General features: G+C 35.0%; 1 protein-coding gene across 2 annotated transcripts; it reads left to right on the forward strand.

Moving 5' to 3' along the window:
• Positions 1 to 7,929: 7,929 nt before the first annotated feature.
• On the forward strand, positions 7,930 to 13,514 carry LOC131048630 (beta-glucosidase 40). Of its 2 annotated transcripts, none has more exons than XM_057982666.2 (13): positions 7,930 to 8,185; positions 8,271 to 8,337; positions 8,583 to 8,641; positions 9,352 to 9,427; positions 9,512 to 9,583; positions 9,664 to 9,751; positions 10,493 to 10,748; positions 10,830 to 10,945; positions 11,052 to 11,275; positions 12,200 to 12,231; positions 12,312 to 12,414; positions 12,989 to 13,097; positions 13,222 to 13,514. In XM_057982666.2, exons 1-13 carry the CDS (start codon positions 8,048 to 8,050, stop codon positions 13,391 to 13,393), a joined length of 1,512 nt encoding a protein of 503 aa, XP_057838649.2. In that variant the 5' UTR covers positions 7,930 to 8,047; the 3' UTR covers positions 13,394 to 13,514. The 2 variants fall into 2 exon arrangements, with proteins under 2 accessions (XP_057838649.2, XP_059063511.1); XM_059207528.1 differs by having other exon boundaries at positions 12,989 to 13,114; positions 13,222 to 13,358.
• The last annotated feature ends 10,641 nt before the right edge of the window (positions 13,515 to 24,155 follow it).

A 24,155-nucleotide genomic window follows, 5' to 3' on the forward strand; every position in this document is an offset into this window, starting at 1 on the left:
GATCTCCCTTTCCTCTATATTTTTTGAATTTGGGTGTTTCGAATCCTCATGGAAAGGGTGGCATATAAAGATTCCTATCAAAAGGATAGGGACATATGTCATTGAGTGAGAATTGGTTAGTCTTGACACCACTATGAAGTTGTTGGGCGAGATTCTCGACTTGTTGCCGCAACATCTCCATTTCATTTGGAGGAGGAGGTGGTGGGTTACCTCGAGGAATGTTATATCTAATGGGATCTCTATCTCTTTCCTCTTCATGGCGACTTTGTCTTTCTGATGCTTGTCTTAATTGGGCAAGATCAAAGTCAGAGGGGAGTTTTGCTCCTTCTTGAGCGAGTTTTAAGAAGTGAGCATTTGCATTGCTCCTGAGTATTTCGTCAAAAAGTCTGTTAAAGAGAGGGTTATGCTAAGCCCTTTCTATTGTTGCAGGAGTAGGAGTACTTGGGTTTTCGTCATTTGCATTTCCTCCAAGTGCTTCTTGAAATTCATTGAGATTTTCCTCCTCTTCTTCTTCTTCCATTTCTATTTCTTGTTGCCTTGACTGTGATCGGGTTTGGGCCATTTTGCTTGTAAGATTTTGTTGAAGTTGTGTGAAAATGATGATGAGTTCTTGATGAAATGAGAGATTGATGGTTGGTGAATTGTGTTGTATGTGGATCTCTAGCACTTTTAAGGTAGATGTAATCGAAATTCCTTTTTTTGAATTGCTTGCTTTTTTGATAAGATTTGATGTGATAAGGTGTAGAGAAATCTGAGATGTGTTACAGATTGAACTACCTAGTAATGAGAGGATTCACTCATGAACTAGTTTTAACCTGCGTAGATGTGTCTCTTAGGATGAGCTTATCCTAGATGTAGAAATAATCTAAAAAGTAATATGATGCGATTGATTCAAGCAATATCTAAAAAGAGAACTTGGGGACAAGAACCTCTTAATGTTTTGAGAGTTTGAACGGATTGATGATGAAGTGATGATGTATGAAAAAAATGATGGATGAAAATGTTTTCAACTTCAATAAAAACTTTGTGTCACAAATGGGACAAACTCTACCTCTTCCCTTTCGGGTGTTGGTGGTATTTCTCGAGCTACATTGTAGGTGATACAGACGTTTGGGAAAAAGTTGGGATTAATCTTACCTCCTTGGTTTTTATGATAACCCAGAGCTCTATATTGCATAAAATCTTTGTGGTTCAATGATTCTGAATCAAATTCATTTGTTTTTGTTGGTGTAAATAATTATTCATCATGGATATTATTACACTTACTTAAGTTTACTTAGGATAATGCATTTCATAGTAGTTTGGATATGAGACACTTGGGTGTTTGTGCCACATTGGGATAGTGTGTGTAGGAGAAATTCCACCTCTTATGGTGTTGATCTTGTTATTACACTATCATATCCACTTATTGTGGAGTGATAATTCCACCTTCGGTGGGTGATCCACCTCATGTGGAATATTATATTATTTCTCCTACCTACCCACACCTATTTCCTACCTACCCTTGTTTCTTATTGAGCCACATGTCATATTTGTGCGCTCATACATATCCCTAGCCTTGCCTATATAAGCAGGCTCATCTACATTGTATGTAACAACTATTATTGATCATTTTCTATTGATGAGAATACAGTTTATTCTTGTCCCATATTATGTCTCTTTCATGTACATTTCAATGACTTCTTGATCTTGGCAAAATCCAACAGTTTTGCCTTGAAGGTAGAGATGCATGCGACGCAAAAAAAACTCTATGGGAGACAAAGATTTATCTATTTCGATAAAAGAATTGCCTCCTTTTGATAAAAGCCTTTGAGCTTAATGGTCCTCTTTTCAAGTTGATATTCTGATGACGCTTGTTCTTTCGCAAGATGTGAAGAATGGTCATAAAATTCGACTCTTTGTTGTTTGCACTTTGTTTTTGATGTGTTTGGTTGTTTTGAAAGATGTTTGGTTGGATGAATACTTTGTTTTTGGAAGTGATTTTTCTTTTGATGTTTCTTTGACAAGAAAACAAAGCAAGCACACAAACACAAGAATGTTGCCTCAAAGGCACAAATGAGTATGGGTCTAGATCAACCCAATCCTTGGACTTTTATAAGACCCTTCCTTTAGATGTATTTTAAGGTGTGTTATCAAAGCCTGAAGTCGGCTCAATTTGCACTTGGTCTTTGACTAAAACGAACACACTTCAAACACTTTTTATCCCTAAGGTCAAATGGCCAGTTGCGATAAATTTAGCCCACATCTTGATATTTCTTGGACTTTGGTACTACATACCTTATGAATCCCGCCGTGGCAAGTAAGGATGTGATATACTAAGTCTTGCACGAGCATAACAAATAGATGATCCCTATGATGGGGGAGTCACCACTTTTATCAAGCCACAAGTGACTTTTCAAAAAGCTATGTTTCTACTCAAGGAAATATGTATGGTGAGTATCTTGGGAGCAAAACCATCTATGCTCTTGCACTAAATTATATCACAAATATCCTCAATCAATAGAACGGGTAGGCTACTACTTAAAGGTGTTTAGTCATGTTCGATGTTTTTGGACATAAGTTCATTCTGCAGTGACTCACTTAAGAGCCTTGTAACTAGTGGTGGGGCCCATTTGTCCTTTCGGCCAGTTACACTATAGGAACAACTATACCCAAGGCTACAACTTTCTCTCACACCTGATTTTTATAGCGGCTCGAAGGATTTACTGCTCGAGGTCGTTCCCAAGAGTATCGATCCCTTGGTAGGCCTCTTTTAAAAAGATAAAATTTGAGTGTTACTAACACTTTTCTCTTGCACCTAGGACCACGAGAGCCAAGGGAGAGAATAGTGTGTGTTAGAAGTAGGACCACTCGACGAACTCTTTTGCACAAGTGTGTCAAACACAAAATTCACTTGTTCCTTTTAACTTGTCATCGCAATGATTTTCTACCTATTTAGAGATGTTGCTCCAACAATCATGGTGTTGTTTTTAATTTTCAAAGGCAATTGTTTGAGTAAACTAGAATTTGAAAATCCTGGTCAACTTAATGAAAAACACGTTTGCATGAAGTAAAATTGCTTTTAAAAATGAGACAAGTTGATTGTGAATTTTATTTGCACCAAAAATGGAAGTGTGGATTGTGAGTTTTATCTTGATGCAAGAAATAAAATTTGTCTTGTTGATTTTAAGTACCAAAAGAATTTGTTCCTAACTTTGCAAAAAAAAAAAATTTGCATGTTTGTTTTTGTGATTCTTTTTAACTTTGAACAAGTGTGATTCTTTTTAGAGCTCTAAATGAAAGATGTGGTTCTTTTTAAAACTCCAAATGAATGTGTAGTTGATTTTAACCCAAAAGGAAAATGAATTTATTTTATCCTAACTTGAAAGACGAAGTTAGAAATATGAACAAATTTATTTCCTAAGCTAAAATTGCTAAAAAATCCTATTGTAGGGGTTAGTTAAAACCTGCAAAAAAGATAATTAGTTAGAAAAATCCACATGTTTTGGTGGGCTTCTACAAGCCTAAAATTTTTGGTTTTCGGTTACAAGGAATTTTCTTACAACTCTCTGTTACAATAGCTCTACTCTGTGTGAAAACAGAAGTGTTATTTAACACGAAAGAGCAACAATATAGACAATAGCGCTAAAGTATCAATTTGCGAAGGTGCTAAATTGAGAACAAAAATGCAAGAGAATGACCTGTGTGTCAATTAAAACATTCAAAAGTTAGTAATCTTCAAAATGATTGCTCTTTGATTCACGTCGGGTTCACCAAATGATGTCATGGAAATGGGGACAAGGCAACAACAAAGTTCAATGTTAATAAGTTAGTTTCAACCATAAAAACAAAACAAAGAACTAAAAACCATTCCAAACATATCAAAAGAGATTTCAAAAAGCATGAAAGAAGTTTAACAAAATAAAAGAAAGGAGAAGAGCCTCCCTAAGATACTTCCATGATGTCTTTTGATCCTTCTCCCTTGTTTTTCCCCTCACCAAGTCCCAAATGAGTGTAGCTCTCAGCTTTTAGCACTATCCATGGATGCCATATGGAGATTCAAGATGGTTGAATATGATAAGCAAATGCTATGCAAGTGTAGACAGTGATGCTATGAAAAAACTCTATGCTAATACCTGTATAACAACAATACTCTAATGCTTCCTCCTTTTCTTGAGGAGAAGGGTTCTATTTATAGAAGAAATGAGGAAATGAAGGGTTAAGATTGAGCAATCTTAACAAGGGTTAGGATTGAAAGATATTCAATCTATGTGAGACTTTCAACCCAATCCCAGTTTGACAAGTGTCACCATGAGGAGGCTTGAGAGGAGAGATAAGGAGCATTAAATGCTTGAGGGGACATGATGGTTACCCTAGTCAAAGAAATAAATGCTTTGAAGAGACACATGGGTTACATGAAGGTTAAGTTAGGGGTCAAAGTCCTTAATCATGGGTGCAAGTGGAATTAACCATTAATGGTCATGTAAGAGCCATAAGTGGTTTGGAAGACTTTAAAGGTTAATTTCTTGAACACACAAAGCATTAATTGCTTTTCAAAGACTTTGGAGTCTTTGAGAAGTGACTCCAATTTGCTTAGGAATGTGATAATATTTAGGGGATGGATTAGGTTAATTAGGAAGGGTTTAGAAGAATCTAGAAGGGGTTTAGGCATGCAAGTGGATTTTCTAGGAAAATGCAAGTGGGAGGAATTTTGAGATTTTCAATTAAAATAAAATCATTTATTTCAATTAAATGGTGTAATTTGCATTTGGGTAAATATTCAAATAAATATTAATTTATTTAAATGAGAAAATGGAAGATAAAGTATTGAATGCTTGAAGACTTTAAGGGAAACCATTAAAGGTTTGAGAAGACTCTAGAAGGAAGCCATTAAATTTGAAGACTTTAAGGGAAACCATTAAAGTCTTAAGAAGACTTTAAGAGAAACCATTAAGTTTGAAGACTTTAAGGGAAACCATTAAAGGTTTGAGAAGACTCTAGAAGGAAGCCATTAAGTTTGAAGATTTTAAGGGAAACCATTGAATGTTTCAAGTGGGTGAGGATAAATAGGATTTTAAATAAATAATTTATTTAAAATAGTTGTGCAACTTGGCAAATGCAAGTGGGTGGAGGATAAAGGTGATTTAAATAAATGATTTATTTAAAATAGTTGTGCAACTTGCATTTGTAGGAAAATGCAAGTAGGTAGAAGATAAAGGTGATTTAAATAAATGTTAATTTATTTAAATGTGAGAGGTGGGATTTTGGGGGATTTAAATAAATATTAATTTATTTAAATGAGAGAGAATATTTAATTAAATAAATATGATTTATTTATTTAATTAATGGTCTGAATTTGTTAAGTGAATTAAATCAAATAAATTGAATAATTTATTTAATTAATAGGAGAAGAGGGTTAAGATGAATTAATTTAATATATTAATTTAATTAATTATTAATTGATGGTTAAATAATCAAATAAATATTAAATATTCATTTAATTAAGTGGACAGATTTATGTGACTACAGATAGATTGGAATCTTTCCCTATTTTAGTGGAGCATCAAGAACTTAAAATTTGAAAATAAGCTTTGAAAAAAATGGGGGGGTAGAAATATGCGATGGCTACTTATTGAAAAAAAAAACACATGGCTTCACCATATTTTTTTGCTCTCCTATTTACTTGCCTAGAATTTTGTTTATGAATTTTATTTGTAAAAAATATTACCAATAGTTTGATTTACAAAATGATTTAAGAAGATTGCATAAAAATAAGTAAGCTAAGCAGCGGCATGGGGACATGCCCTTAATGCAAGTAGATGCGTGATATCGACTTTGTCTGATATAAGTTGTGATTAATATAAAATATTATGAAAATAATAATAATGAATGTCAAATTGTTGATTAAGTTGAAGTCAAAAAATCAATTGATGGTTGATTCTTGTGAGAGGAGATATTCTTGTTGTGATCTTTTGACTCCTTTGGGATAAATCAACTCAATATGAAAGCATCTTAGAATGATAATTTTTAGATAATGACATCTTTTGACATTGTTTACATATTTTTTTAAAATATAAATATACTAATAGATATTCAATATCATTTCATGAATTCTTATCTCAATATAATAATAAAAATAAAAAATCATTTTCATTGACTTCTAGAAAAAATCTAATCTTTCTTTTTGCCCTAGAAACCATCTAATCTTTTAGCCCATATTTCAAATAAGAAAAGCAATGAAAGCGTGTTAAGGTAAAGTCGTTACCTATTAAATTAGGGTCATGATAATAATCCTGTTTGAGGCATTCCAAGTCAAGACGGCACTCCCCTTTTAGCAAGACCCGCTAAATGAGAACCCGTTTTAAGTTATTTGAGTGATGACTAACAAAATCTCAAATTATACAATGCCGTCACTAAAATACAAGATTGCAGACAACTAGAATAAGTGTGCGGTCCCATGTACGGCTAATTTTTATTAATTTTAATTGTTTCATTACAAGTTCAATAATTTTTCATTTTTTATTCAGATATTTTTATAGATATTATTTATATTAGGGACATAAATTTTCACAATTTCTTATATTGATTTGGAATTTGTGAATTTGGTTGTGTAAGTATTTTTTCATTGATATTTTTTAACTGACTTTATTTTATATATGTATGCAAATATTAGTATATTTATATTTAGCAAAAATTATGTAAAAAATTCATAAATATCATTATTAAAGAAATTAAAAACAAATCAAATTCAATTTCTACTTTTTAAAAACAAATAAAAAACAATTTCTTACATTAGGTCTACTTTTTGTTTTTGAACCTTACTCGAGTTATGTAAGTAGCCAAGGCAATGAGCTTTCTTATCTTTGTAAGAAAAATAAATAACAAGTTTTTTTATTTGTATAAGAAAAACAAACAAATCTGATGTAAATGCATTCTATCTTTTTGAAGATTTAAAAATACTTAAAGCAAAACATGCACGCATTGTTTTTAGAAATGGCTAAAAATCTTTTTCATTTTTTTTATTTTGCTAAATGTTTGAAAGAAGATGTTTTATTTTATTTTTATAAAATTCATTGCGCACCTGATTTTTATCTTGATATGATACCTATGGATGCATTTTACATAGTTTTTTAAAATTAAATTATAGGTTTGCTACTTCCTACTTATCAATGATGAGCTAAAAGAGCTTTATTCTGAATGTTCATAAGGCACACCATCTATCAAAGGTTTTGTAAATGGGGTAGCAAGCTAAGTGGGTTTGACCTTAAGGAAAACTCCACGATTAAGTGTGATTGAGTTGAAATAGTATTGGAATAAGTGACCCTGGGAGCTCTAAATCTCCACCCTTGCCAAATCAATATTAAATGGATAATGAGAATCCGGTTCTATTTATGAAACATGAGCTAATGAACTTGACTCATAAACTACACAATTGAATCCTAAAACTACAATCATATCATACTTGTCAAAACCTCTTAGATTTTCAAAAAACCCTAACTTAAATTCAATGAAAAACCTCTCCATAAAACCACACCTAATCATATTCTATAATTGTAAAAAACCACCGCTTAGATTTTCCAAAACCCCTAACTTAAACTCAATGGGAAACCTCTCCGTAAAAACCACAACCCAAATTCCCTCTAGAAGTCTAGACATCATTTTGTCTGCAAGTAAAGCCGTGTGAGATCAAATACGGCAATAGCGACTCAGAGAGGCAAATTCCATGTGGGTGTCTTGAGAAGAATTCAACAAATAGCATAATTCAATCGTACTAAATTCTCTTGCGTGTGGGTGAATTGCCGTGTGAAATGGCGTGAGAAAGGGGTTTGGTTTGGATTTGTAGCACTACACGTGTGGGCCATATCAATGGCACAATTGGTGGAGCCTCAATTTGGTGTGAACCAGACGTTAAAGCCAATATGCCTACTAGTTTACAGCTATTAGAAGATTGAATTTATTCTCTTTTGTAACAATACCTATCTTGTTCCTGTTTGGACAACTATATTTAGTGGACAATACATCGGTCCTAATTTGAAGCAGTATCACCAGTGCAAATACAGTAAAAAAGATGAGAATCCCTAAATTTGTGCTGATTCTTATGTTTTCAATTATGATACTGCCATCCTGCATGTTTGCTCAATCAGAATTCAGTCGGAAGAGTTTTCCTTCAGGATTTGTGTTTGGCACGGCCTCTTTTGCATTCCAGGTAAATAGCACTCCTGGGATTCGAACTCGTGTATTGTTAAGGCCTGTTGTTTTGAGATGTTTTTGAAGTTCTCATGAATTTGCAGTATGAGGGAGCTGTGAAAGAAGACGGGAGAGGACCCAGTGTATGGGACATCTATTCTCATCGATTTGGTTAGTAATTTATATTGATTTTCATAATATTATTTTGGAGTTTTAATGATGATTCGAAATTTGATGGTGAGATTATCAATTTTTCTATCATATTCTATGAGCTATCATCAAAATGAAGATAATCACAAAAGCAAAAAATGATAAATTATGATATATAAATTGTTAGAATTCTATTAACCATGATATACTAACAGACATATTGATTAGAAGATTTGAAACCAATGTTATGATATATTTTATGGCAGGAAAGGTGATTGATGGCAGCAATGCAGATGTTGCAGTGGACCAATATCATCGATATAAGGTAAGAACATAGAAATTCATGTGGAAAACATCCTTAAAATTTTAGTCAATGCACTGATTGTTATAAGGGAGATCCGTTTCAATAGTAAATAATGGGTGAATTGATTACAATGTATTAGTTGTATATAAATCTATTTTCAGTCTTTTTCTAAATAAATTAGTCAATACATTGGTTGTTACAGAGGAGACTAGTTCCAACAGTAAACAATGAGTGCATTGATTACAATATAAATTCATTTTAATAATCTATCTCTACATAAATTAGTCAATACACTGGTTGTTACATGTGAAATCCATTGCGACAACAAATAATGGGTGCATTGGTTACAAAGTATCAGTTATATAGAACCTATCAATCCATTGGTTGTTAGGTGTAAGACTTGCTTTACCAAAGTAAACAATAAATTGATTGATTACCATATGTCAGTTAAGATAATTATATAATTGATATGCTGTTAAAACCCATTTGAATGGTTCTTTTTCTAAATAATCAGCATACTGGTTGTTAGACTTCAACATAAACAATGGACGCATTGACTACAATAAGTCAGTCTTTCATCTGTGATGCATTGACTACAACAAGTCAGTCTTTCATATGTGAGAATTTACTCACACATATGACCTGTAAACAATTGATCACAACATATGACTGTTTAAGTTCTTCCTCTGAATTAGAAATATAATATAAAAAAAAGTGAATACATTTTACAGGAGGATGTTCAGCTCATGGTGGACATGGGGATGGACGCCTACAGATTTTCTATATCTTGGTCACGCATATTTCCCAGTAAGATAAGCCCACATATTGTAGTTTTGTTTTATCAAATACAGTTTTGAAAGAATACTGATCAGTGGAGAGATGGTCTGGCAGACGGCAGTGGAGAAATCAATCAAGCAGGAGTGGATCACTACATTAAGCTCATAGATGCACTTTTGGAGAAAGGTATTTCTAGCTTAAATTCATTGTACGTTGTTGCATGCTTGGAAACAGAAAATGATCAAATTTTTATGTTTCTGGATTAGGAATTGAGCCATACGTGACGCTTTATCACTGGGATCTTCCTCAAGCACTCGAGGATGCCTATAATGGCTGGCTTGACTCCAAAATTGTGTAATTCTTCTAATTTTTTCCCTGGTATTCAAAAATAAATATTTTTATAAATATCTTTTATAAGAAAATTTATATTATCTATAAGATCATTTTGTTATCTAATATAAAACATGAATCTTAGATTGACACCTATTCCATAATATACATCCTCATAATCTTTAAAACTGTTCTACAAACTTAATGTAAACATAATAATAACCTTTACCTTCATTTAAACTAAATAGGTGGTTCCTAAGACAAGTACTGGACAAGGTAGTCTATTTTGAATTCTCTTTGTAAGGTTGTCTTTCTTTAAGCAAACTTATTTTCTACTTGTTCGACACTTCTCAACAAAAGTTGTCTTTCGTTATACAATTTTTATAGCAGTTAATGAAAGAAAGGCTTAAACAGTCAGTCGATGATCTCCCTTTAACAATCTTCGAACAGTTTGTATTTAAAGAGATTGAGTTTTTAAATATTTAAGGTTAGTGGGTTCAATTTTTTATTTGTTCATAGTGTGGAGATGAAGGTCCGTTGTACATCATTTAAGAGATTATAAGAGAGACTCGTCTTATAAAGATCTGAACTCCAGATCGAGATTGCTGAGCTAAACTCTGGATTCCTTTAGAATCAATTCCAGAATCTAAGCCATAAACTTAAGCTGCTATATGTTTTTATGCTTTGCTTGAAAGGGAGTCTATGAAATTATTTTGATGCTTTGCCTGAAAGGGAATTCATGGGATTCTACCTTTGATTCTGCAGGACAGATTATGTGAAGTTTGCAGAAACATGCTTTGAGAAATTCGGTGACAAAGTAAAGAATTGGATGACATTCAATGAGCCCCACACCTTCTCCATTCAGGGATACGATGTGGGTCTGCAAGCACCGGGAAGATGTTCCATTCTCCTCCGTACCTTTTGCACTGCAGGAAATTCTGCTACCGAGCCTTACATTGTTGCCCACCATGTTCTTCTTTCTCATGCTAAAGCTGTGGAAATATACAGAAGAAAGTATAAGGTAGTTAATTACATTCAAACAATTCTACCATTCATATATATATTTGTATTTATATATTTATGTATGTATTTGTATGTGTAGGCCAAGCAAGGTGGAAGAATTGGGATTGCTTTCGATGTGATGTGGTATGAGCCCGCTTCCAATTCTTCAGAGGACATAGCTGCTACACAGAGAGCACAAGATTTTCAGTTTGGATGGTAACTAATAACTAACTATAGACTCTAAATGGATAACAACTATAAGAAAAAAAAATTATAATAAAAAAATTGTATTATTGTTGATATATTCAATGAATATATACAGGTTCATGGACCCAATCTTTTTTGGGTCATATCCAGCATCAATGAGAGAAAGGGTAGGCAACCGGCTGCCAAAGTTCTCTGGTGCAGAATCAAATCTGGTAAAAGGATCGTTGGATTTTGTGGGTATCAACCATTATACAACTTATTATGCCAGCAGCAACAAAACAAATATCATTGGAGTACTTCTCAACGATTCTCTTGCAGATTCTGGGGCTCTCACCATCCGTCAGTTCCTTTCATACTCATATTTCTTCTTTTCTCTTCTTTTTATGAGTTCATGCATATGTTTAAAAGCCTGTATGAAGGTTCTAAAATATTTTAGATATATAAATTAGTATAGATATCTTACATATCTATTAAAAAAGAAAATTAGAGAAAAGAAAGTAGTCTTTATTTAAGATAATTATTTGTTTTAAAAAAAAAATCAAAATCTTTGAAAAAACAGAATTATCAAAGGTGTTTGTTTTTTAACACAATAAGAAAACCAGCTGTCATTATAAAATTATGTCTATGATCTCATTCATATATATATATATATATATATATATATTTTATTACACTACTTTTTATTATCATTATAAAAAAATTCAAACTAAAAATATATGGGATAATTTATGATCTGTTAACATCTGTTTTAGGTAAGATCATTACGAAAGATTTCCTTATTAAACAGTGGGCATATTGTCGTATAGGTTGACACAAAAATATCTACATCTAGAATAAACCCATTCTCTTGACATTTTTGTCAGTTCTGATTGAATTACTTCCATTAAGCTCTGCCAAAAAAGACAATGGGTGGAATATCTATTTCTCCACCAGTTCAAAGAGAAACAATGGGTGGCCCAGATTCTGTCATTGAACAATGAGAAAAAACATGCTAAAAAAGTCCAAACCCACCAAATTTTGGAAAGCATGAGCAAACCCACCAAATTTTGGAAAGCATGAGCTGTAAAAGTAGTGGGGTTGGTGGATTCGAGAATAATCTGTGTCATTCAATCTTCACGAGAGCCCACAATAATTTTGTTAGTCACGAGAAAGCTATTTATTTCAATGTGAACACAGAACTAATGGAGGCAGGCTTTACTTCATTCTTTTTGGTTATTTGTTCTAACAAAAACTCTTACTTTGTTTTTTATTCTGTTGCTGCAGCATTAAGAGGACTAACAGCCATTGGTGACAGGGTGGGTATTGCCTAATTCAATTAAAAACATTTATAGTAATATATTTTCGTTGTCCAGATTGTTGATAGTTATTATCTCAGGCATCTTCGATATGGCTATACATTGTCCCTACCGGAATGAGGAGCCTCATGAATTATATCAAACAACGTTATGGAAATCCTCCCGTGATCATCACTGAAAACGGTGGGTCATATTATTTTTTATTGTGGAGTTTTTTTTTCAATGTTTTTCGGTCATTATTGTTTCTGAATTAGATTGTGTGAGAGTTTTTTTACGTCAACATTTCTGATCATTCTTGTTTCTGAATTAGATTGTGTGAGAGTTTTTTACATCAACATTTCTGATCATACTCGTGATCTATTATTAAAAAATAATAGATCAGGGACAATCTTATTCTTTGAAAGTATGAAATTTACATCAACATATGGGATCATACTCCATGATCCACTATCAAAAATAATAGAAAGTTACACAATATTATTCCTTGAAAGCATGATAGATTAACTTGATAGTTTCTTGATTTGACAATGTGAACAATTTTTCCATCAATATTTCAGATCATATTCTATGATTCATCATCAGAATAAACTGACTAAAAAAGAGAATGATCCAAAACATTGATAAAAAATATTTACATAATCAAATCCAAAAATTATCAAATGAATATTATTCTTCCCACATATAAAATAAAAAATTTCTGAATTCAGCTTGTTTGTATTATTTTATTTTTCAATTTCTGTCTCCTCATACTCTGCAGGAATGGACGACCCAAATAACAATCTTATACCTCTACAAACGGCCTTGCAAGATACAAAAAGGATAGGCTATCACCGAGACTATCTTTCAAACCTTTCTGCTGCCATCAAGTAAAATTCAAACCTTGGTAAAATACTGCATCAAAACATGTTTATAAACTTCTTTAATTTAATTTGGCCTTGGTTCATTTCTCTACAGATCTTGATTGTTGATTTTTTTTTTTAAATTTCTCAGGCAGGATGGATGTGAAGTACGTGGGTATTTTGCATGGTCACTGCTGGACAATTGGGAGTGGGGAGCAGGGTATACATCCAGATTTGGTCTCTACTTTGTCGACTACAATGATAATCTGAAGAGATATCCCAAGGCTTCTGTCAACTGGTTCAAAAACTTCTTAAAACGATAGAACATTATATTCCCCCATTCTATTCATTGTAAACGTTAACAGGTGGATTTCATGAGAGGAACCAGGCCTATATTTGTTTACAATCAAGGTTGAAATTAATGGAAGTGAGCACTTATTTCTATGCAGGTTGTTTAACTAGGTCCATGCATGGGTCTTATTTGGCAATTCCTCCAAACTTTGGGTATAATTTTTGTTAATGGGTTATTAAATTGTGTGCTTTTAAAATGAATGGTTTTCTATTAATTTTTTATCGTTAAATGTTTTGTTTCAATGTAAAGATGTGTATTCTTTATTTTCAAATATATAAAAAATAATTACTTTAATTTTTCTTGATTCAAATTTTTGGGGTTTTGTTGGTATGCAAATGCATATTGAAAATAAAGGTGGTATATATATATATATATATATATATATATATATATATATATATATATATATATATATATATATATATATATATATATAACTGAATTACAATTAGAAAAAAAGAACTGCAGTTCAAAATGAGATCGTGAAGAAAAGAAGAAAAAGTATTACAAACAATCTTTAGGATAGAGTAGTAGAGTTAATATAAGCTAAGAACTATACAACTTACAAAACTTAGCATAAGCATGCATAGATATGTAATGGGTTGATAAGTGGGCATCAACATAAGAGATATAACAACACGCATAACAATTACATTTTGAATTTGAATAGACTTTGAATTTGTTTGGAACAATGAATATCCTTTTCATGGAGCTGTAAAAATTGAAGTTTAATCACCTCCAAGTGCTTCCTGTAATTTGCATCTTCTTTAGTGTCATTCTTTGACTGAAAACATAAGAAGATAAACTTTAGAGTGATGTCAGAGTAAAATATTAGCTTTTCTACTCCCTAATGAACAATATGATTATTAAACATTGACAAACATCTACTTTTCCATGTACTAAGCAAGATACCATATCCTATAAAATCAACAACCAAATTTTTATGAAGACCAATGCCCAAAACAACTTTCTTCTAGTATAGCACATTACCAAAAATAGTAGGGAAATGACCCAAGATAGAATTCTATTTTCTTTTTTACCTTAAAAAATCCCAAAAAGTATGTTTCATACTTTCATTACATTGACAATAAAGAAATTTTTCTGACTAGAGTTTCAAAAATTTGAATGTTACCAATAAGAAGCTTGTGATAAGTTTTTTATTGTTAAAATTTGAGCATTAGCTTCAACTTTAGATTTCCAAATTTGAACACTCATATTCTTCCACTTATTTTTCATGGAATTTGTAATTCCATTTTTGTTGAGTATTGGGTTTAATGACATATTTAGAAGTATTTTTAAATAGATATTTTTCAAAGGGAAATGTTAGAATTGATATTTATCAAGCCATTGCTAATCTTTGAAAAAACTAAATTGTAAAGGCATACAAAGTTTCATGAGAATTCCATTGGTTCAACCAATGATTCCATAAAAAAACATAAACCCTTGAGATTTGTTGTTTAAATTAAAAAAGTTTATGGTGTTTTGCCAAGAGTATCTGATTAACCACTTGGATTTTGCAAGCTAATGAAAGAATCCTTCAATGAGATATCTCAAAGTATTTGGTTTTGAGGCATATGCTCATGTGGGTGATCCCACAATAGTGGGTTACAATTTTGGTCACAAAGAAAACTTGTCGATTGTTAATAAAAAATTGTAAGCCCCTTTAATTGAAGGTAACCCTTCATTTGAATAACTCAAGTGTGTTTTCTCAAACACCCCCCTTCAAACTAACGCCCCTCCAAGTAGGGGTTCGTTCAAAAGCCCATTGGCCAATTTTTTTATTTTAATAAAATAATGGGTTCGTTCAAATACCCCCTTCAAACGGACCCATTTTTTAATGTTTTTAATTCTAATGGGGGTGAAAAGTGATGAGGGGAGATCAAGTGGAAAGCTTTACTCCCCTCAAAAGAGGGATGAAATTTTCACAAAGGATTCCCTTCAACTTCTCACGCACATTACATTGAAAAGAGGGAGTTGATTTCACTAGATCCAATCCCAATGGAAAGAGATTGAATGCTAAGTGAATTGTAGGGAATGGACAATGAATTTGGAAAGTAAAGTATGTTAGACACAATGCACCACTAAGAGGGGGGTGAATCAGTGGTTCTCAAAATTTTCCCTTTAACTATCCCTATGAAAGTATATCGATTAACAGTTCTAGTTGAATGCAGACTTACCTGTTAGTGAGGAGACTAAACACAAATGCATTCAAAAAAAGGGACATCACATAACACTAGTGTGTATGAGGAAAACCCAAGATGGGAAAAACCTCGGTGAGCAATGTTGCTGGAGTCTACTGCTCCAATCCAGCCTCACAATGAAATTTGTTACAATGTTTAGGACACCAACCCAAGGAGCTACAACCCCTGATTTAGGGCACCAACCCAAGGAGCACTAACCCCTAACTTGTTTATGGGCTACAACCCAAAGGAGCTACAACCCCTGCACCGAGCTACAACTCAGTGAATACAAAACATAATCATCTACAAATTAATAACCTTATTACAAATGAATTTTGTAACTCTTCTGCAAATCTCTCTTCTGGATCTTTTATCCAGTTCACTGTCGGTTCTCTACCTCACCCACTCACTGCTGCAATCTTATCTTCTTACTCCAACCTTATCGGTTCAGTCTCTTTTCCTCCTCTATCGGTTCTCTCTCTGTTGGTTCTCACTTCTTTCAGCTGCTCTACTGCTCTCCACCGGTACTACACTCAGCCATTTCTATGTCTGCCTTCTCTGCAGTTACCTTTTCTTCTTTTCTGTCGGTATGGACACTACCGATTTTGCACTTCTACTGGTTGAACGCTTCAACCTCATTTTCCCTCACACTCAGTCTCTTCTATATCTCCTTGATGAGCACTTGACTGATCTCCATGCAGTAGCTCTATCTTCTTCTATTCACCAACACTTAACAATCTCTTTAGCTTGCATATTTATATCGCAGTCTTCCCGCCAAAAGCTAATTCAAATCACAGGTGGTTAGGGTTTTCTCCACAGATCACGAGGCACACCGAATCCAATCAAATCTGATCGGATCACAACTTAGAGATGACTACCTACACATATCCGTCATTTCCATGCCATCCATAACACGCCTTCCTATTTCAACAACCTGCAATCAATCTGTCGGCACACCCCTTGGTCAATCACCATTAATGGCTTGATGAATTTCTTCAACAACTTCGATCTTCATCCAAACAATCTACATCGACCAGTGCATGCCATGGATATGGTCTAATATCATCCTACCTCGAGCCACAACCCCTCTACAAACATCCCTTGAGCTCCGCAGTCACCATAAATGCTGAACCAACTGCCAACTACTTCATCGTCACTCTACACCGACCTGTGCAAGTTTGCCACTTCACTTCCATGTGGCATTATTGTCGGTATCCACCTCAACATACTACTCTGTCGGTGCAACTTAGTCACCGACCACCCACACAACCAGTACACACATACCGGTCCAGTGACCCTACCGACACAAATCACCTTGCCGGTTATCCTTGATGCCATCTCCTTTTCTATCCTACCGGTGTAACCCTTATGTCTGTACTTCACTGCTCTTCCAGTGAAACACCTCTGTGAATATGTTCATTTGGAGACACCATAGAAACTCGGACAACTCTTGTTATCCTTTAGTTTGTTGCACTCCTCTTTATCAAGTGAGAACCTTATCTTCCTTGTCTCTTCTCTGATGTTTCACCAGTTGACATAACATGTTAACTATCACAAATGCAGATTTAGGCAGATGTGTCTGCCGATGGACAACATCCTTTCCTTCTTGTCGGTGAGACACATTGATGACACCAAGTCATCACACTCCAACTGTTCTGCATCAACCTTCCTTTAGCATCCCAATATCACCATGTATATTCCTACAGACTCACTAGCATCCTTCTTCATCAAACCGGTTCTCCTCTCAACAGGTTTGTCAAGATGACAAACACACCATCTCAACTCCTCATTCTTCCTTCACTTTCCTGATAGTACACCTTGTTTTTACTTGCTTATCCACTATGCATTTCAGATCTCATGCTCCAGGGGCTTCCTTATCTTCCACTTGTACAACCGGTCTTTGCATTCAATCACCTGTCTATCTCGGGGAATCATTTTGTCGGTACAAGTGTGATAATACCAAGGGGAGAATACATCTTCAACATGACATATGTCCTGGTGGTTTTTCATATGTCATCCTACACACAAAGGCAACATACTCTGTCAACCTATCACCTAGCCTATAATAGCTTCTTCATCCGGTGGGAGTCCTGCTAGTTATCCTTACACTAGCAATCTGGTGGCCTGCACATACTTCACCTCTGGTGTTGATGTGATCCAAATAGCATTCCACCTCTTTAGCACAATCAATACTCATCATGTAGTCTCTTCATTCTGGTTGTATGCAACACCATATCAACAACCCTTTTACTGAGTGGTCACTATGTTGCACCACGAGCATACCGGTACACAGTAGTTCTTCCTTCTGCATGAAGATGGTCACCTGGTTGTCACCAATGACAACACATCAACTCTTCTCCCATACCAATCCATCTTCTATACCGGTTGACATCAACCTCTAATGGCAACAACCTCTTGTTCACTAGTTGACATCAATGTCAGTGATACCGGTAACATCCTATACCGGTTGACATCAATGACAACACAATGCCAACAAAGTAACTCTCTTTTAAAATAGACAAGTTGAATTAAGCGAATTGAAACTAAATATGAAGATGACAAAGAAGGAATTATATCTTGAGATGGAGATGCAGGATGAAGCTGTGCACTTGGAATTAGCAGTAAAATGTCGAGACAAAGCTTCCCTACAAATTTGAGCAAAAGTTATTGGGACCGAGTTGAAAGTGTACTTGGTCCTCTGAAAAATCCGCACACCGAAAAGGGTTTTTCATCTCTGAAAATGAAGCCTAACCCTGCAATTATAGCTATACACCTACAACCTACACAAAGAAAAGAGAGGAAATGTTGTTTGGATTGGGGGTTTGCCTTCAGGCCAAACCCCGTTTTGGAATTAACCAAGTGATTGAAAATACTTGCAAGTAAATGAAAGGAAATGTTTGAAGTAAAATCCACCTTAAGAAGGGGATATAATTGAAATGTTGATGAATTTGCTTGAAAGGATATGTGGAATAGGATGTCTTGAATGTTGATAGAGATCTCCTCTTCAATGGTTGAATCCTTGACTTGAATGCAACACCTAGCCTTGAAAGGAGACTTGAAATGCTCAATGAGTGCTCAAATGCTTGAATGCTTGCTTGCACTTTATGATCAACTTATTGTCGCTTATTGTCGCTTTTGCTTCACTTCACTTTGTGAACTTAATTTCACTTATGCAAATGGGAGGGGAAATGCTCCTTATATACTTGTCAATTAGGGATTTTTAGTTGATTTTTCGTCTTAGGTCGACATAGGAAAACTTTTTCCTGCTCACAATTGACAAGCCCAATGCAAGATTTGGTCAAGGGAAGCCAAAAATAGGGTTTGGACAGTGGCACCATGCCCCTATCCTACCCTAATTTAGGACAGCTAGTGATAGAAAGACACTGCAAGATAGTGGAAAATGTAAGCTTTTGATGTTTTGAGCATTCTCGGGTCTCCGATCAGGCTTAGGGATTCATCCACCAATGCAAAGACCCAAATGCAGTCAAAAACTGCAAGGGTCACAATTTTATGACGCTACATTAATTAAGAGGTGGGTATATGCACAAAGTTGTGGTACCAAAAAGGTGCCACACTTCACAAAAAAATTAAAAAGCGCATAAGGCACACGCACTATAGGGCGCGCGCCCTATAGGCTTGGTGTGCCAAGCCTATAGTGCGCACGCCTTATAAGGCGTATGTGCATTGTAAACAGCAAAAAAAACCTTGCTCCGGATTTCTGCATTCCAAACCCGCGTTTTGGCATTTTTGGGTGCTATTTTCTTGCGCTCGCCCTTTGTAAAAGATTGAAATTGGGCACTAAGTTGTCCATCTCTCATCAAAATGTCGCCATGCCACCGAAGAGCTCGAAGAGGTATGTATTTTTATTTTCTTATTGTCATTTTTTTAAATTAATTTGAAGATTAAACTAGGTTTATTGATTTAAATTTATTTTCATTATCAGAAAATGAGATTAGACAAGAAAATATTGAAAACACTCAATCACCTCCTCATGAAGACCATATTGAAGAAGAAGCACATCAATCAGCTCCTCATAAAGACCATATTGAAGAAGAAGCACATCAAGAACCTCCTACAATCCCTAGACACCCCATAGGTACACAAGAAAACCTATTAGGTCAAATAGAAAATAGCCAAAAAGAGCTTGAAGGTTTAATCACAAGGCTAAAAGATCCCACTGGAACAAACTCCCATAGGACAAACCTTGCCAGTTCTTTGCAATCTATTGTATCTCACATACAATTTGTGAGTGGGCAAATAAATTTTTGGTCCTGTAAGAAGGAAGAACAAAAGCAATTTTATGTTGATAAATTATCATATGTGGCAGTGAAGAAAAAGAAAATTAATAAATTTGACTTGTGTGCTCTTTTTATGGACCACCGAACGAATCAACCTTTACACCTTGGATGTAGGAGATTCCCTATTCATTGGTGTCATCATGAGGGATTAAGAATAATTTTTGGGATAGGTGGTGGATGGTATTTGATCAGCTCCCATGCAATAATCATGAGGTACCCCAATACTTTTTGAGAAAACTGTACTGTGAGTTTGTCCTTAATGAGATTCCAAACTATTTTGATTTTCTAGATTTCCAAGGTAGAGGAGGGGGTTCCTCGCATGATAGAGAGGGTGCACAGCGTGATCCAAATCTTCCACCAAGACCCTTGGCTAGACCTATGGTGGAGCATGTTATTATTCCTTCCATTGTGAAGGAGAGTATTGAGGTCGAAACTCTAGACTCGATTAGCTCACTCACTCAGACCCTTATACAGTATGCTAGTCCTCTAGTAGAGGGTGATGTGAGTGATGATGTTGATTCTTCTAGGCGTCGAGTTCCAGCTCATTTTTGTCGATCTTGTGGTTCTCTTTGCACTTATGATCCTAATAGTTCTGAGATTGCACGTGCACAAGCGGAGTTTGCTACAGAGAAAATTGTCATGACAGAATCCTTGGTGAACGAAACATTTGGCATTGATACCCAGGTGAATTTCATTACAAGTTCATTTCATTCTTTTTATTAAATCTTATATGTAAATTTGAGAATATATCTAAATTAGTAAATTATTATGATAAAAAATCAGGGTCAAAGTGTTCACAATACTAGCAACATTCCTGCAGCACCCTTTTTCACTACTTAGTCGACTCCACAGGTATACAACAAGTGAAAAAATATAATTATTATATGTAGATAGTTGAACCTTATTTGAATGATTGTCTAATTAATCATTTTGGATGTCAAATAGTTTGATGCTAGAGCTTCAACATCAACACCTCGTAGTGTATTTCATCGACAATCTTTCACCCAAGTAAACAATTTATCTTTAATGTTGTTATTAAATAATATAGATAGTTTTGGCGATTAATCAATATACTTTGTTTAATTTTCAGATGTTGAATTCAGAGACTCCTCCTTCTATCTGCGCTCCATTCGGTGTTGCTGCAGCAATAGCAAGTTCAACTGCTTTAACAGAAGTATGAGACATATTTGTAAATCTAGTAAATTTAGCATTACATTTGTTATCTTAATAATATGTTATTGAAAATTTTAACGACACTTGTATTTAGTTTAATTTATATTGTGATGCTTACAGGAGGGGCTTGTCACTCCAGATCATGAACGTGCACCTGTTGTGGATGAACATCATGATTATTTGTATGCGGTAAGTGACTATTCTATTAAATGTCATTCTAAAATTCAATTTTTGTATATGCTAACATCATTATTTTCATTGTATCAGGTGGAGTTACAAAAAAGTCTGGAGAGGAGGTCAAGTGGACGTACTCGAAAGACACCTGCATCATATACATCTCCATCCCCTCGACAGGCAAAGATATCTCGTGATCTATTTCCTTCCCCTAGAGGGAAATGAATAGAATAGGGTCCTATGTTGTATGCCTATATGGCAATTTTGAACATATGTTTTGTATTACGAATATGTGACATTCTATCGCCATATGGCTTTTGGAAAGCTCCTATTTGACTTTATTGGATACCATGTTGTATGCCTATATGGAAAATTTGAACATATGTTTTGTATTACGAATATATGACATTCTATGTCCATATGGCTTTTGGCAAGCCCCTATTTGACTTTATTGGATATCATGTTGTATGCCTTTATAGCAATTTTGAACATATGTTTTGTTTTATGAATATGTGAAATTCTAAGTCCATATGGCTTTTGGCAAGCTTATTTGTTTGTATTGGATATATTTGATAGTTTTAACGGTATACAATGTTGCATGGATTTGTAGCTTTTTGGTTAATACAAATCATTTATCATGGTTATCCATAATTGCAGTACAAATGATTAGATGAATAATTGCACAAAGTTTATTATTACTTAAGCTTTGAACCTAAATATGTGTTTGTAATCCAAGACACAAGCCACCCTGACGCATACGAGCTGACAATTTGGTGTCGCAACACGACCCCGTAGGATCAAACGAATCGTTCTTATGATTAACGAGCACGAAGAAACGCGATGCCGAATATTGACAACTTTGAGCAATTTGAGCACTTGGGCGATTTGGCTGCTAGGGTGTGACCCGCAACTATCGGGCGAGTTGGAGAGAAAAAATAAGGCATTCCTAGCGTAAACCCAGCCACCCTGACGCGTACGAGCTGACGGTTTGGTGCCGCGACGAGCGGATTGAAAGATGGGGCAGTGTGCAACTTTTCATTGAACTCATCTGTCGCTTTTTGTCACGACCAAGAAAGAGTCGCCACGAGCAATTGGATCTGAGTCTACCCAAACCGAGAGAGGATTTTTTAGAGTGCCATAACATGACCCTGTAGGATTAGATGGATTGTTCTTATGATTAACAGGCATGGAGAAACGTGATGCCAAATATTGACAACTTTGAGCATTTTGAGCACTTGGTCGATTTGGCTGCTAGGGTGTGGCCCGCAATGATCGGGCGAGTTGGAGAGAAAAAAGAAGGCATTCCTAGTGTAAAACCGACCACCTCGACACTTACGAGCTGACGGTTCGGTGCCGCGACGAGCGGATTGAAAGATGGGGCATTGTGCAACTTTTCATTGAACTCATTTGTCGCTTTTTGTCGCGACCAAGAAAGAGTCGCCACGAGCAACTGGATCCAAGTCTACCCAAACCGAGAGAGGATTTTTAAGAGTGCCATAACACGACCCCATAGGATCAAACAGATTGTTCTTATGATTAACGGGCACGGAGAAACGCGATGCCGAATATTGACAACTTTGAGCATTTTGAGCACTTGGGCGATTTGGCTGCTAGGGTGTGGCCCGCAACGATCGAGTGAGTTGGAGAGAAAAAAGAAGGAATTCCTAGTGTAAAACCGACCACCCTGATGCGTACGAGCTAACAGTTCAGTGCCGTGATGAGTGGATTGAAAGATGAGGCATTGTGCAACTTTTCATTGAACTCATCTGTCGCTTTTTGTCGCGATCGAGAAAGAGTCGCCACGAGCAACTGGATCCGAGTCTACCCAAATCGAGAGAGGCTTTTTTAGAGTGCCATAACACAACCCCGTAGGATCAGATGGATCATTCTTACATGTCACTAACATCAAGAAAAACCATGCCGAATTTTGACAATTTTTCACACTTTGAGTGATTGACAACAAATGAGCATTTTTTAAATCTTTTACCATATTAACAGGGTATACTTCACGAAATGATCCCATGTGATCTCTAATGGTCCAAAATGACATTATTTACATAAAATCACACAAAACAAGACAAAAACATAATTTTTTATATTACAATGCCTCGAGTAGTCAAAAATACAAGTCATGTACATATATCCAAATAAGATTGATATTACAATTTTTTTACATTTACATTTAATCCAATGAACCATCTGGGTCTGCTCTACTCTTTATCATGTCTAGTATGGCCTCATGGTCAGACTCACGAACCTTCCATAGGTTCTTGTTTAGTGGTCTACCCCCATATCTGATCAAATGAACATTTGAAGCTACAACAAGGTTAGAATAATGAAGAATCTTCCTATGTGTCTCAAAGTCCTCGAACAACCACAAGTTAGACTGCTTCACTGGGTACCTTCTAAGCCATGTACCAGTAACAACTACTGATCCTATGGGGTACTCAATATTTTCTCCATCTACCACAGGGCGATCCAATTTCTTTTTTGCGTCCACACCACGACACAAGTAATAATTTGTTCCTTCTTCATTGTCTTCAACTACAATTACTGCATAAACATGCCCTGCAATGATAAAGTGAGAAGAATTTAGCAAACAACTAAGGTAAAATATTAAAGTACAAAAATTGCATGTGGATAATTTACCTGGTTGGATTAAATCTGACACATGGTCAAAGTCAATTGATGCTTCCATCTGTGTGAGTTGTAGTGCACTCGGAGGTCGGTATGTCTCAAGTGGGATTAGAGGTCTCATACACCATTCGTCCACCCACTCCGTTGATAAACATCATAATTGTTAGAAAATTCAATATGTACTCTACAACAAGTTGTGCGTGTGTGATTTATTTTGACATAAAAAGGCTTTACCATTTTAAAGAACCTTTGACTAATTTTTATTTGATGA

Source organism: Cryptomeria japonica, chromosome 6 (assembly GCF_030272615.1).
Source record: "Cryptomeria japonica chromosome 6, Sugi_1.0, whole genome shotgun sequence".
NCBI lineage: Eukaryota > Viridiplantae > Streptophyta > Pinopsida > Cupressales > Cupressaceae > Cryptomeria > Cryptomeria japonica.

What these genes read in the sequence shown, in the direction of transcription:
- LOC131048630 (XM_057982666.2), top strand. Translation starts at nt 8,048, where the DNA reads ATGAGAATCCCTAAATTTGTGCTGATTCTTATGTTTTCAATTATGATA. An exon ending in TGGCTTGACTCCAAAATTGT is followed by an intron (nt 9,752 to 10,492) that starts GTAATTCTTCTA and finishes TTGATTCTGCAG; the next exon opens with GACAGATTATGTGAAGTTTG. An exon ending in CGTGATCATCACTGAAAACG is followed by an intron (nt 12,415 to 12,988) that starts GTGGGTCATATT and finishes CATACTCTGCAG; the next exon opens with GAATGGACGACCCAAATAAC.